The sequence below is a fragment of the Rhodotorula toruloides genome (genome assembly GCF_000320785.1).
Source record: "Rhodotorula toruloides NP11 unplaced genomic scaffold Scaffold16, whole genome shotgun sequence".
In the NCBI taxonomy this organism is placed as follows: Eukaryota; Fungi; Basidiomycota; class Microbotryomycetes; order Sporidiobolales; family Sporidiobolaceae; genus Rhodotorula; species Rhodotorula toruloides.
The window spans coordinates 163,880-176,315 of record NW_015622976.1 but is presented as its reverse complement, the minus strand read 5'-3'; the positions used below and the strand labels follow the sequence as shown (position 1 = coordinate 176,315).

The window sequence follows — 12,436 nt, the reverse complement described above, 5'->3', positions numbered from 1 at the left end:
GAGGGACGATCAGCAGGAGTTTTGCTTGGACCCGTACACTCTGTCAGACTTGCGTCCCTGTACACTCCGTCCCGCTTGATGGCCAAGTCCTTGTAATTCTCAACATCTCGTCTACACGCTCATCGGAAGCCCTTCTCCTCCATCGAGTCGTCTCCACCTTTGGCTTCCCTCTCGAACAGCGCATCAAACTCCTTCCTCCGCCTCTCACGCTCAGCCTGGTTGTCCCGCTGGCTCATCAAGTCCCGCTCGTTCCTGTCGTACGCTTCGTTGCCATTGTGAGCGTTCGGAGGCGGCACGTTCGCTCGGCTGTTGGCTTCGCGGAGGGTGTCCCACTTCGACGGCGGGGCAGCGCGAGAGCGGCGGAGCTCGTCCCAGCGGGAAGACTGCTGGTCGGAAGAGGGGTAGCGAGACGTGGCGGCGGAAGTGATGGGGTCAGAGAGGTTCGCCGGAAGCTGGTCTTGCGGCGGAGCTGCGGAAGGAACCGAGTGAGCGAGAGAAGCTCGAGAAAAGATGGCCAGGAGCGCACCTCGGTCCGAATAGCCGACGCCCTCGTTCATTGTCTCGCGACTCAGCTCACGTTCCGGTGCGCTGTAATCGACACCTCCGCCGCTGTCATCCCGTCCAAGTCCGTCTCGCACGCCATCCTGCCTCGCCGTTGGTCCACCGCTCACGTTCGCCGCGATGTCAACCTTCCTGCCCGTCATCCGAGAGACTTCGTGCGCCGCCCGCTCGATGGCTCGCTGCGTGCCCGCCTCGATCGCCTCCTTGCGACCAGACTGTTCGAGGATCTGGCTCGCTCCTCGCTTGCCCGACCAGACGCCGATCTGGGTACTGGAGCGCGCAAGTGTCAGCGATGGACTACTCGTCGAGAAGAGCGGAAAACGCACCCAAAGACCGATCCAGCGATGCCGTAGCCAATCGCTTTCCCCAGCATAATGGCCTTGCCTCGGCCTGCAGATTTGGCCGCCGCGTCTCCCGCCGTTTGCTGGCCCTGTTCCTCAGCCGCCTTCCTTGCAGCCTCCATCTGCTGTCGAAAGCTGCCTGCACCGGACTCGGACGTCGGGAAGAACAACCTCGGGAGCTGTCCCGCCCTCAACCCGCTCCGTCCCGCCGTCCAACGCGAGCGGAGAGCGAGTAGTGCGCCCGCCAGGGTCCCGAACCAGAACCCTCGCCGCGCGTGCAACATGAGCTTGTCTTCGGCTGCATGTGCGATCATCCTGTCCTCCGGGGAGAGCTCCTGCGAGAGCGTACGCTGGATGGCGGCCTGCGTCAGGCGGGCCACGTCTGCCGGATTCAGATTCGGCAGCGACTGAGAGCCTGCTGGCGAGGCCGCCCGGGGGTCGATACTGGCCATGACGGAGGGCGGCGATGAGGAGGAGGGCGCGCGGAGAGGGAGAACAGACGGCGTGCGAAGGACTGCTGGATCGTGTAGCTGCTCTTGTCGTGCTCTGTGAGTGGCAACAAGTCCAAGCGAGGAGGTACAGCGAATGGCGGAAGAGAACCTTCGCGAGCGAGAGGGACGACGACTTCGAACATCAAGCCGAAGGAGGGGAGGCATACACTGCACCATAGAGACGTTGTTCAAACGTAGTAAGCTGGAAGGAAGCCGGGAACGCGAAAGAACGATGCGCTCTCGCATGAGGACCTCCTCGAAAGAATGAAAGTCGCAAACTGGCTGCTCCGCTACTGAGGATACTCCTTGCTCAGCTCTGCAGCCTTCTCCGGCAACCCACACACCCGCTCTATCCGCCCGAGCGCAACCTCCAGCTCCATCCGGCGGATCGAGAAGGTGAGACGGAAGAAACCTGGCTCGGGGCAAGCGTACGAGAAGCCTGTCGGCGCCGGAAGCGTCAGCAGAGAGGCAGAGGTGGAAGCAGAATGAGCGCACCTGGGCCGAGGTACACGCCTGCGTCGACCAGCTTGTTGAGGAAAGCGATTTCCTGCTCGAACTGGCCTGCCTCCTCCTCGTCATTCCGCCGCCCTGCTGACGAGTCTGCCTCGTCCACACTACCTAGTGGGCCGTCTATGGAACCATCTGCTTCGGTGTCTAGCCGGACCTGCCCGATGTGCGCTCGAAAGTCGACGAGGACGAAGTGGCCGGCATTCGCGGGCGTAAAGGGCATGTCATGCGCCGCGAGCCATGCCGTTACGTACTTGTACGCCCTCGACAGCGCTTGTCGGTTCATGGCGAGGTAGTCGGGCAATTCGGGCGATTCGAGCAGGGCGGACCAGAGAATATCGGTCGGCGAGCCCATCCGCATAGGCATGGCTGTTGATGCGAGTGCGGCCATGAATTGCTCGTTGTACTGGCAGACGAGAGCACCGCCACGGAAGCCATTGGCGCCAAAGTCCTTCGACAAGCCGTAGAGAAGGAGGACGCGAGATGGATCGCAGTCGGCTTCGCGGAGGACGTCTATCGAGAGGATCGAGACGAAAGGGCGACCGTGTGGATTGCCGTTGTAGACGCTCTTGGCGTAAACTTCATCCATGACGAGCCATAGACTCCACTTCTGGGCGAAACGGGCGTACTCGATCAGTACTTCGCGAGGGTAGCAGAAGCCTGATGGACGGGTATAGCGGTGAGCAACCTCACCCGGACGCTAAGAGCGAAGGAGGGCTACGCACCGAGCGGGTTGTGCGGGCTTGTGACGAGGACGGCGGTAATCTTCTGCTTGACACCCTCGCGCTTTCGCCGCTGCATCTCTGCCTCCATCGCTTCCACCTCGTCGAGCGTGCCGTTCTTGCCGGCAGGGATGGCGACGCTGGCGATGCGGACTTGGCTCGTTGCGGTCAGGTCGGCAACAAAGCCATTGTACCATGGCCTACGTACATGGAAATCAGCGCACACGTTCAGGTTCAACCGGTCGCACCGTCGCACTCACGCAGGAAGCAGCCAAGCATCTTCGGGATCCGAGATGACTGCCGCAACATGCTCGATCATGGGCGAGAGGCCGTTCGAAGTCGCGATGTGCTTCGGCTCGACAGGAAAGACGGGCTCGAAGTAGGCTGAAAAGTACGAGGCGAGTGCGCGGAAGATGCGGTCGGATCCGAGGATGCTAGTGCCGTAGGTGAGGTCCTGAGCGAGCGAATGAGGCTCAATTCGCGCATCGAGCGGGAGAGGAATGGGGTTAAGGGTGCCGTCCGCTCGATCTTGAGGGTTCCTTGCCGCTCCCAGAACGCCGTGAGCCAGTCGTGCATCAAGCTCTGCGTACGACAGCCGCTTCAGCCGGACGAATGGCGCAGGATAAGAGAAAAGCGAAAGTACATTCTCGGCGAGTCCAGCATTGACGATGCCCTCAGGATTCGTCTCAGACCACTGTTTGGAGTTGTGTGAGCTCAGCGTCTAGCGAGTGAAGCACGAATGAGCCTGCCTGATTGCCGAACGTCCGAAAAATGGCCGCGAAGAGAGGGGACTTGGACGACTCCTCGAGCTGGTGCCGGGCTCTCCGGGACAGCTGGGGCTTCGAGGGCGGCATCTAGGCTAGTCGTCGAGCGGACAGTGCAGCGCAACGAGGGTGAAGATGTCTGGGAAGCCGGATTGCGAGTTCGGTGATGAGGAAGAGGAGATTGAGAAGGAGCGTGTGGGAGACGCTGGCGAGGAGGTCGCAGTTCCAAGCAGTCTAGAGTATAGTCCTCACCAGGTCAGTTGTCCCTAAGCAGCGATGCAAGTGCGTGAGCGGAGGCGAAGGAGTCGAGGAACTCTTCGGCTCGAGGTTGATCTGGTCCACAGCGCACGAACAGCGGGTAAGCACTCGTGGACGACTTCAGGCTGCTCAGTGGACCGTCCAGAACCCTTGCTGACCGACTTCCATCGCGGCAACAGCTTCATCGCCCTTCCCTCCTCCCGACTTCCTCCTCCCGCTCGTCTAGCCGTTCAACTCGGCTAGCAGGCTTGCGTAAGTCGCCACTTGCTCTGAGTGGACCCGAACGCTTCCAGCAGCGCCAAAGGAACTCCGACAAGCGAATTATGCGTTGACATTGCGGTGGAGCTGTTGGTTGACTCGGGGCGAGGGACAAGAGATGGGAGAGATGAACAGGCGGTTTTGTCATGACCAGAGGAACTTCTGGGGCGATTCGACGAGACCACATCCTCACGAGCCAGCGCAGGAGCTGAACGCTTGCATCCCGCTCGCTATCTCCGCCTGCGCAGATCCCCTCCTCGTAAGTCTCCCGCGCAGTCTTTCTCCAGGATTTGCTGACCAAGGTATCTACAGTCCCCTTTCTTGCGATCCAACTCGCCCAGTCATGTTCTCGGCTGCTCCCGTTGCTGGTCAGCGCAAGGTGCGTTTCGCCAGCTTCATTGCGCTCGCTGTAGAGGCTGACGGTGCTCTCCCCGCGCGTAGTGGACCATCCGAGTCCCTGCCTCGTCTGCCAACATCGGTCCCGGTTTTGACGTCCTCGGCCTCGCCCTCACCCGCTACCTCACCCTCGAAGTCTCGCTTTCGCCTTGCCCCGAGGCGGAGAGCAAGGTCGTCCTGTCCTACACTGGCGAAGGCGCGAAGGATGCCCCTACCGACCCCTACAAGAACTTGATCACCCGCGTCGCCCTCTACGTCCTCCTCTCGCACCGCCTCACCTTCCCTGCGGCCGCCGTCAACATTGTGATCGACAACCAGGTTCCCTTCGGTCGCGGTATGGGTTCATCAGCAGCGGCAGTTGTCGCAGGTGTCCTCCTCGGCGACGCGCTCGGCGACGTCAGGCTCCCGCAGGAACGCGTCAAGGACTACGCTCTCATGGTCGAGCGGCATCCGGACAACGTCACCGCCGCTCTCTGCGGTGGCTTCACGGGCTCCTTCCTCCGCATGCTCGAGCCGTCAGAACTCGCGCCGTCGTCGATCCCGCTCGCCGAAGTCTTGCCCGCCTACCCTCCCAACGCCGGCCCGCCTCAACCCGGAGACGAGCTCCCGCCTCAGCCGCCTGTCAACGTCGGCCGCCACGTCCGATACGGCTTCTCGAAGGAGATTGGAGTGGTTGTCGTTGTGCCGAAGTTCGAGGTCGAGACGGCCAAGGCGAGGGGCGCGCTGCCGGACAGCTACCCTCGACAGGACGTCGTGCGTACCCTTTCGCTGCCAGGACTCATTACGTCGCGTCAACTGACACGCCTGCGTACCAGGTGTTCAACTTGCAACGACTGGCGGTGTTGACGGCGTCGCTGTCGACCTCGCCGCTCGACCCGAATGTCATCTGGGAAGCCATGCGCGACAAGGTGCACCAGCCGCAGCGCGAGGGTCTCGTACGTCGTACTCACTCACTCGAGCTGTCGCGAAAGAGTGTATCAAACTTCGAGCTTACCGTACCCTCGCTCGCGCAGATTCCCGGCTTGAGCAAGATTGTCAACACGATGACTCCCTCGACGCACCCTGGTCTCCTCGGCATCTGCCTCTCCGGCGCAGGACCGACCATCCTCGCGCTCGTCTCGAACGAGGGAGCGACGAAGCCTGCGGACGGCAAGGCGACTCCTCAGATGGAGGCTGTTGGCGAGGCGATCAAGGACATCTGGGCGCAGGACGGCATCGAGGTCGAGTGGCTCGCGCTCGACGTCGACGACGAGGGCGCCGTTCTCCGCGAGCACAAGTGAACGGCGCGCTCACATCGTCGCGCTAGCCAGCCAACGGATCTTGGGTTTCGACTTTTCTCCTCCGCACCTTCTTCCTCCTCCTCTCGACTTTTCCTCACGCAGCACAACCGACCACCTCGGCATGTATTCACAGCAGCAGCACATTCGCAATAGAAGACTTTCTTTTCCCCGGTCACCTTCGCCTCGCCACCTCCGCGTCGGCATACAGCATGAGCGCTGGTGTTTGCTTGGCTTGATGCGGTCGCGAGGTGTATGGCGAGACAGAAATGCGCACTGCGGGCGGGGTCGCCGGCGAGGAGGTGGACGCCGACTTCTCGTGGCACTGCGGCATGTCCGCGGAAGGGCATCGACTGCTCGAACGCTCTCTTCGACTCGCCAGGTCCTACAACAGCCGCCTAGACATTTTTCAATGCTTTTTCTTGGCTCTGTTGACTCTCGCGCACGGCTGGACCACGAGGTGGACGACGTAACCACGGACGACACCTCGAGGCAACCTTCTCACCTCCTGTTTTCCCATCGTTCTTGACGATGATCGTGACGAGGGCTCGAGCCCGCCTGGAGAAATGATGTCATCGCAGGTGTCCACCATCAGCGCTGATCGCAAGTTCAGGCAGCAGGAGAAAAGCGAGACGCTGGCGGGAGAGAGGAACCGACCGCCGCTCTCGCGCTCGACGCTGACAACGCGCCTCGCTCGACTGAATGGAAGAGATGTCCGTGAAACGATTCTGGTGCACACGCCGCGCGTCGCCAGGAGGTCGCATCGCCGCGAGAGAGAGAGGAGGTCGTCCTCGTCGCTCTTCCTGGCGCCTCTCCTCTTCTCCTCGCCGTCACACACTCAGGCCCTGCTCACGACGTGCTCACGATCCCCTTCACGACCTGCTCACTCCTCTTCACGACCCCTTGGCACGCTCTCACGCTCACAACGACTCTCGCCGGCTCTTCTCCCTCGACCGCATCATCGCTCGCGAGAAAAAGGTGTGCACCCCCGCTAGACGCCTCGCGCTCGCTTCGAGACTGAAGGACAGGTCCACAGCAGCACCGGCGACGACCCCTCACGACCCAGCGAGACCGGCATTCACCCGCTCGCTCGCTCAGAAGGTGGGCGCGTCTTCGCATGGACCTGTCTGTAGATCAGATCGCGCGAGACTGACAGGATCGCTGCTGTGCTCGGAACCGTGTATGCAGCCTCTGAGACTCGCCCGCACTCGATTCTTCGCGCGACTACGACCCATTCCGGCGACCAGCCCTTCCTCGACCTCGCAGTCTTCGCTTCTTTCCGCCGCCCCGCGACTGGCAGTACTCGCCCGACCCGACAAAGGGCCAAGTCCGAGCGACAACTTCGGTCCAGCGCCCCGCAAGTGAGGAAAAGGTGAGCCCGGCACGTCCGCATATCGCGAAGGGTCGAAGAGAGCGAGGACCGGCGGCATGTTGTCGCATTAGCCGGGGCTCTCCTCTCGCGCGGGACGGGCCAGACTTGTTCTAGCGAGCAGGCGTTGGATGGCATGCATCGCTCACGGAGAACCTGCCCGGGGAACGAGCCGACGGAGCGGGGGAGACGTCGCGGCGCGCAACTCGATCTCGTCGCGAAGAGGTCGACTTGCTCGATCAGTCTGAGCCGGGCCACGCCTGGTAATTGCTGCAGGTCGTGCGGAACGTCAAAGCATCGGTGCTGACCACCCGTACACGCCCGACGCGAACAGCAGGCGACCACCAGCGTCGACAGTCTCTTTCCCAATCCTCCCCTGGCGTGCCGAGGCCCATCACGCTTTTCTCGCGCTCCTGCCTGCTCCCGGACGACGCAGTAGCTCGAGAACACCCTTCGCGGAACGCTCGATTCTCCGCCGGACGGATACTTCGCGTTTCACTACGGCACCTCCTCGCCGACACACGCGCGCCCTCCCTTCACACTCGATTATCCTTTCTCTCCGAGCCGATCATCCTTCCGCCCCCGCTTTCCCCTTGAACGCGCGAGGCACAGGCAAACAGTATCGCGCGCGCCTCTAAGGTGCGTCTCGAAGCGTCACCTCTCGTGGCTCTCACAGCCGGCGCGCTCAACGCTGATCCCCTCTCCTCACGCCGCCTCTCCCTTCACCTCTCTCGCTCTACACCTCTTCTCGCTGTTGCTTCTTGCTCTTCGTACCATCTGTTCGGCATCCGTCTCGCCTCCGTTCTCGCGCTCGCCTCTCCGCCTCCGTCGCCGGTCCGCACCCTCCAACTACTCGACACTCTTTCTCACGCGACCGCCTCGACGCCCCTCGCCTCGACCTGCGCCGCCGCCTCTGCACCAGCAGCTCCTCCTCCTCCAGCACGACCTCCTCCTCCTCGTCCACAGCAAAACTGTCGCGCTTCGCCGTTTTCCCTCCTCCCCCTCGACGTTACCCCGCATTCCTCGACCTCGACCCGAGCCTCTCTAGCGACGATGAAGGTGCCGACAGCCGCCTCGCTCCCTGCCGCCAGGGCTACAGTCTACCCTCGGAAACGGTCGCCAGGCATCGCCGGCCAGCGAGGGCCGTCGCCGCCGTCAAAACGGACGTCCCCCACTTCGGTCGAGATGCAGCGGCACGCGCAGCTTTCGGACGCGCAGAAGCAGCTCCTCCCGCTCCTCGAGCGTGACTACCGTGCAGACGTCCGTGCGTACATGTACGAGATGCAGGTGCGCCTCTTTCCACGCCTCCGGACGAGGGTCACCCATCACGCGAAGATTGGACGCGCCTCGAACTCTTTGAGCTGACCTGTGGCTCGCGCATGCACTCTCCTCCGTCCTTTGCAGAGCAAGACGATGGCCAACGCCGACATGATTGACCAGCAGCCCGAGCTCGAGTGGTACATGCGCGCGTTCTTGGTCGACTTCCTCGTCGAGATTCACCTCCAGCACCGGCTCCGCCCCGAGACGCTCTACCTCGCGCTCAACATCGTCGACCGCTACGTCTCGAAGCGCATCGTCTTCAAGAAGCACTACCAGCTCGTCGGGTGCGCCGCGCTTTGGATTGCCGCCAAGTTCGAAGACGCGAAGGACCGCGTCCCGACCCTGCGCGAGCTCGTCGACATGTGCTGCAACGCCTACGACGAGAAGGCGTTTGTCCAGATGGAGGGACACGTCCTGTCGACGATCCAGTGGGTCATCGGCCACCCTACCGCCGAGGCATGGCTCCGCCTCGCGTGCGTGACCGGCCAGCTCGAGGACGCCCGCACCCAGCACGTCGCGCGCTTCCTCATGGAGCTGACGCTCTTCCACCGCGAGTTCATCCTCTTCTACCCGTGCGACGTCGCCATGGCCGCCTTGCTCCTCGCCCGGTACATGCTCGGCAAGCCTCGACGCGTTCGTCCCGCTTTCCTCCTCTTCCGCCTTGCTCCCACTGACCAGCTCGCCTCCCACAGCCCCAAGACGAGAGCGAGCCCGTCATTCGCATCATGCTCATGCTCGACGAGCTTCTCGGCGAGCACCTCGAAGACGTCTCTCCCGTCGTACTCAAGAAGGTTCGTCTCCTCTCGCTTGCCCACGGTCACAACCGCACACTAACCTTCTCCCTCGCAGTATTCGTTCTCGTGCTACTCGCGCGCGTCTATCTTTGCCCGCGAGTGGTACCTCTGCGGCCGCCGCATGGCTTTCCCTCACCAGCACGCCGCGCCGTCGCCCGTCACGCCCAGCCGCCCGCTCGCTCGCACCGCATCGTCTGCTTCCGCCGCATCAACCTCGTCGTCGGCATCGTCCATCGTCGACTACGGCTCGTTGACGCCCAACTCTCAGCGCTCCGAGGACACGTCCTTCACCTCGGACGAGGACGACGACGACGAGATCGACCGCGACTGCCTCGATGACGACGATGACGACGACGAACCGCTGTCGCCTCACACGCCGCACGAGCCTTCCTCGCCGTTCGACCCGTTCACATCGGCGGCGAGTGATGCCGCGTCCGCAGCCGCTCACCACGCCGCCGTTGCCGCTCACTCGGTCCGTATGGGCACCGGCACGGGCAAGGAGAACCTCCTCGTTGCTCGTCAGGGCAAGCCGTCGGGCGTCGTCGTCGGTCAGCCTCAGGGGATGCCGCCCTCGCACCGCATGCCTCTCGAGCACGCGAGCTGGGAGATGAACCACCAGCACGTCGCCGTGTACGCCTCGCATCACTCGTACCACGGCGCGCCCCATCCTCCGCCTCCCTCGTCGTCGGTCGCCTCGTCGCCCTCGATCCCTTCATACTGCGCATAGTCTCTTTCTGTCTTCGGCATACCCTACCAGCATTTTCGCATCGCCTCTTTCTCCGGCATCACGTGTTGACTGTCCATAAGTCCTCGCCCATTCTCTACCTTCGCAGCACGCATAGTTTCCTCGTTGTGGGTCACCCCCTCACTCATCTCGTATACCCGTTCATCCCCATTCCCCAGCATATACGCCTTCTTTCCTCATTGTGGCTAGTTCTCCTCGCCTCTCCCTCCCTCTCACCTATCGTGTCTATCGTTCGACCTCTCTGACGATCCTGCACACACCCTGACGACCTCCGTAGACTAGACTGCTCAGTCACGACCCTCTCCCTCCCGCACATAACCCTCACAAAACGAAGTCGGCAATCCTGACAGCGCTTACGCCCGTACTCGTCGTTGCTTCGTCCGTTGAGAGTGCGCGAGCTGGTGAGTGCGAGGAGGAGGGGAGCGCCTGAATGCGCTTTCCTCGCTGGTAGTCTCTCGAAAGCTGCCCCTCACTCGCGCGGCGTCGCGAGTAGCTCAACGGTGCACAGTCATCGCACACGATCCCGAAGATTTCACAGAACCCGCTCCCTCGCTCCCTCTGTCACGCTCCGACTTCCCTCCCGCGTCAAGGCAGCCAACCTTTCCCGCACGCTTCCGCCCCCGCCGAATCCGCCTGCCAGACGATGTGTTCGCAGACATGCGCCGAGGGAGCAGTCGAAGGTGCGGTGTTCTGGTTCGTCGGGTGCAGGAGACAGTCGTCGCTGTTCGCAACGAACCTCGGCGCTCGTCAGCACGCCAGCGTCGCACTCAAGGGCGGAGAGGACGTTTGAGACGCACTCGCATGGATGGCCGCCCTTCGTTTCGTCCGTCACGCACGAGCACTGCGCGAGTTGGCGAGCGTCTGCGACCCAGCGCGGCGGGGGAAAGTGCTTGAGTGGGGCGTCAAGGTGTGCGACCGTCGTCGAGGAGGTGTCTGCGGGTGGGTGTGGCTGTTGGACGATGGAGGGAAGGGTGAGGAGGGGTGCAGAAGTTGGTCAGGGTGCGGGAGAGAGGCGGAGGGTTGAGTTGTTTCAGGACTGCTCACCTGCGTCGATGCCATGGCTTTCTGCGGGTGTACGCTGGAGCTGGAAGAGAGTGAGTGTGCGGGAGGAGGACGAGAGACGGGAGCATCTCGGCAACAGGATGAGCGTGTGACCTTCGCACGGGAGAAGCCTTGTGGCGGAGCTCACAGGCAGTCTGGCAGCTCGATGTCACGTGTGCGAACAGGCAAACAGGGCGGGAAGGTCGTTGAGCGGAACGCTGGGCGAGTTCGTCGACTCTCCAACCTCGCTTCTCCTTGACGAACGCGCTTCTCGAGTACACTCTCTGCTCAAGCGCTGCGTGCCTCCTTCTTCCCTCGCCCGCGCTTCCAAGTCTCACGGCAGCCAACCCGTCCCGCACGACCTGACGCCGTCGCAGTTCGCAACCCAGACGACCGGGTCGCACCTCCCTATTCCCCTCCCCCTGGTCGGCCTGAGCGAGTCGTCCCTGTCACGCTCACTCCTCAGTCATTGCTTCACGCTGAACCAAGCGCCGGAACGCACCCATTTCCTCCGCCGCCTGAACCCATCGTCTGCCCGACTCCGCTACACGCACACTCGGCAAGCTGGCGCGCCTCGGTCGTCCAGCGCGGGGGTGGGAAGTGTTTCGGCAGTGCGTGGCGGGCGCTCGAGAGGGTGCGAGTCTGTGAGAGGTCGTCGGGATGCGAGGTGGGGAGGTGTGAGTGCGTTCGAGGCGCTGAGAAGTGAGGAGGGGACGCTGAACGCACCTGGGTGGACGCCATGTGCTGTGCGAGTCGTTCGAGGCGTCTGAGCATGCGCAGCGTGAAGGGGAAGAGCGGAAGAGGCGCGAGGAGAGGGTGTGCAGGTGCGAGGCTCGGGACGACGAGCGTGTGACCTTCGCAAAACTCGAGGCGAGGTGCGAGGGAGGCCGAGACGACAACTGGACCGCTCGAAAGGCAGCGAGGAGTCGCCAATGCATACAAGCCTTGCGTTGTCGTACGGCAAATCGGCGAGGCGCACGAGGAGAAGTGGGCTGAGCGTCGAGCCTTTTTCGACTTCGCCTCGTCTCCTGCTTCCCTCCCTCTCCCCTTCTCGCGCAATTCGCTGGTGGAGGACACTCCATTGCACTCGCGACGTCTGCCACAGCGACGAGAAGCCCGGCAACGTAAGGCGTCTTCAGATTCCCCTCGTCCCCGGCTCCTCGTCCTCCATCTCCCGCTTCTTCCTTCCAAGACCAGCCAGCGAAGGGAGCAGAATTTGCGCGACATCGACCAGGGCAGTCAGACCATTGGAGGACAAAAGCGCTGGAGCTGAAGTCGCTGACAATCCTGAGCATGTGAGCGACTGTCGCATCGACTTCTTCGTCGTCGTGCACGGCAATCAGTGCGCAGCAAGGCCTGGTCTCCTTTATCCCGCTCCGTCGCTGCAAGAACGTCGTCGTGCGGTGGGATCAGGAGGCGAGCAGGTTTACCTTCACCCAGGCGGACGTTCGAGATCAGTGCAGGAACGGGATGGTACCAGCAAGCGTGCTGGAACAGGGCGGCAATCGTCAGGCGTGTCCGGACGAACTCGTTTACTCGAGACGCTGAGCAGACGAAGGCAGCCGGACGGTTGTGTGGAGGAGAGAGGTGTT

At 62.6% G+C, this 12,436-nt stretch overlaps 6 protein-coding genes across 6 annotated transcripts; 3 read left to right on the top strand and 3 right to left on the bottom strand.

Annotated features, from left to right (window-relative positions):
- Positions 1-119: 119 nt before the first annotated feature.
- RHTO_02015 (uncharacterized protein) lies at positions 120-1,354 on the bottom strand (the record flags this gene model as incomplete). The annotated part of the gene is made up of 3 exons (XM_016415693.1): positions 120-469; positions 527-831; positions 888-1,354. The coding sequence occupies 3 exons, from the start codon at positions 1,352-1,354 to the stop codon at positions 120-122; spliced, it is 1,122 nt and encodes a 373-aa protein (XP_016272263.1).
- A 329-nt stretch (positions 1,355-1,683) lies between these two features.
- Positions 1,684-3,476, bottom strand: RHTO_02014 (1-aminocyclopropane-1-carboxylate synthase; the record flags this gene model as incomplete). Its single annotated transcript, XM_016415692.1, has 5 exons — positions 1,684-1,832; positions 1,889-2,560; positions 2,626-2,822; positions 2,883-3,316; positions 3,360-3,476. The coding sequence occupies 5 exons, from the start codon at positions 3,474-3,476 to the stop codon at positions 1,684-1,686; spliced, it is 1,569 nt and encodes a 522-aa protein (XP_016272262.1).
- A 769-nt stretch (positions 3,477-4,245) lies between these two features.
- Positions 4,246-5,578, top strand: RHTO_02013 (homoserine kinase; the record flags this gene model as incomplete). The annotated part of the gene is made up of 4 exons (XM_016415691.1): positions 4,246-4,281; positions 4,344-5,051; positions 5,114-5,233; positions 5,312-5,578. 4 exons carry the CDS (start codon positions 4,246-4,248, stop codon positions 5,576-5,578), a joined length of 1,131 nt encoding a protein of 376 aa, XP_016272261.1.
- A 563-nt stretch (positions 5,579-6,141) lies between these two features.
- RHTO_02012 (uncharacterized protein) lies at positions 6,142-6,951 on the top strand (the record flags this gene model as incomplete). Its single annotated transcript, XM_016415690.1, has 4 exons — positions 6,142-6,288; positions 6,330-6,553; positions 6,612-6,676; positions 6,764-6,951. 4 exons carry the CDS (start codon positions 6,142-6,144, stop codon positions 6,949-6,951), a joined length of 624 nt encoding a protein of 207 aa, XP_016272260.1.
- A 1,046-nt stretch (positions 6,952-7,997) lies between these two features.
- RHTO_02011 (G1/S-specific cyclin Cln1) lies at positions 7,998-9,785 on the top strand (the record flags this gene model as incomplete). Its single annotated transcript, XM_016415689.1, has 4 exons — positions 7,998-8,231; positions 8,349-8,897; positions 8,957-9,055; positions 9,114-9,785. 4 exons carry the CDS (start codon positions 7,998-8,000, stop codon positions 9,783-9,785), a joined length of 1,554 nt encoding a protein of 517 aa, XP_016272259.1.
- An 846-nt stretch (positions 9,786-10,631) lies between these two features.
- Positions 10,632-12,139, bottom strand: RHTO_02010 (uncharacterized protein; the record flags this gene model as incomplete). The annotated part of the gene is made up of 4 exons (XM_016415688.1): positions 10,632-10,752; positions 10,848-11,290; positions 11,571-11,743; positions 11,785-12,139. 4 exons carry the CDS (start codon positions 12,137-12,139, stop codon positions 10,632-10,634), a joined length of 1,092 nt encoding a protein of 363 aa, XP_016272258.1.
- Positions 12,140-12,436: the final 297 nt, after the last annotated feature.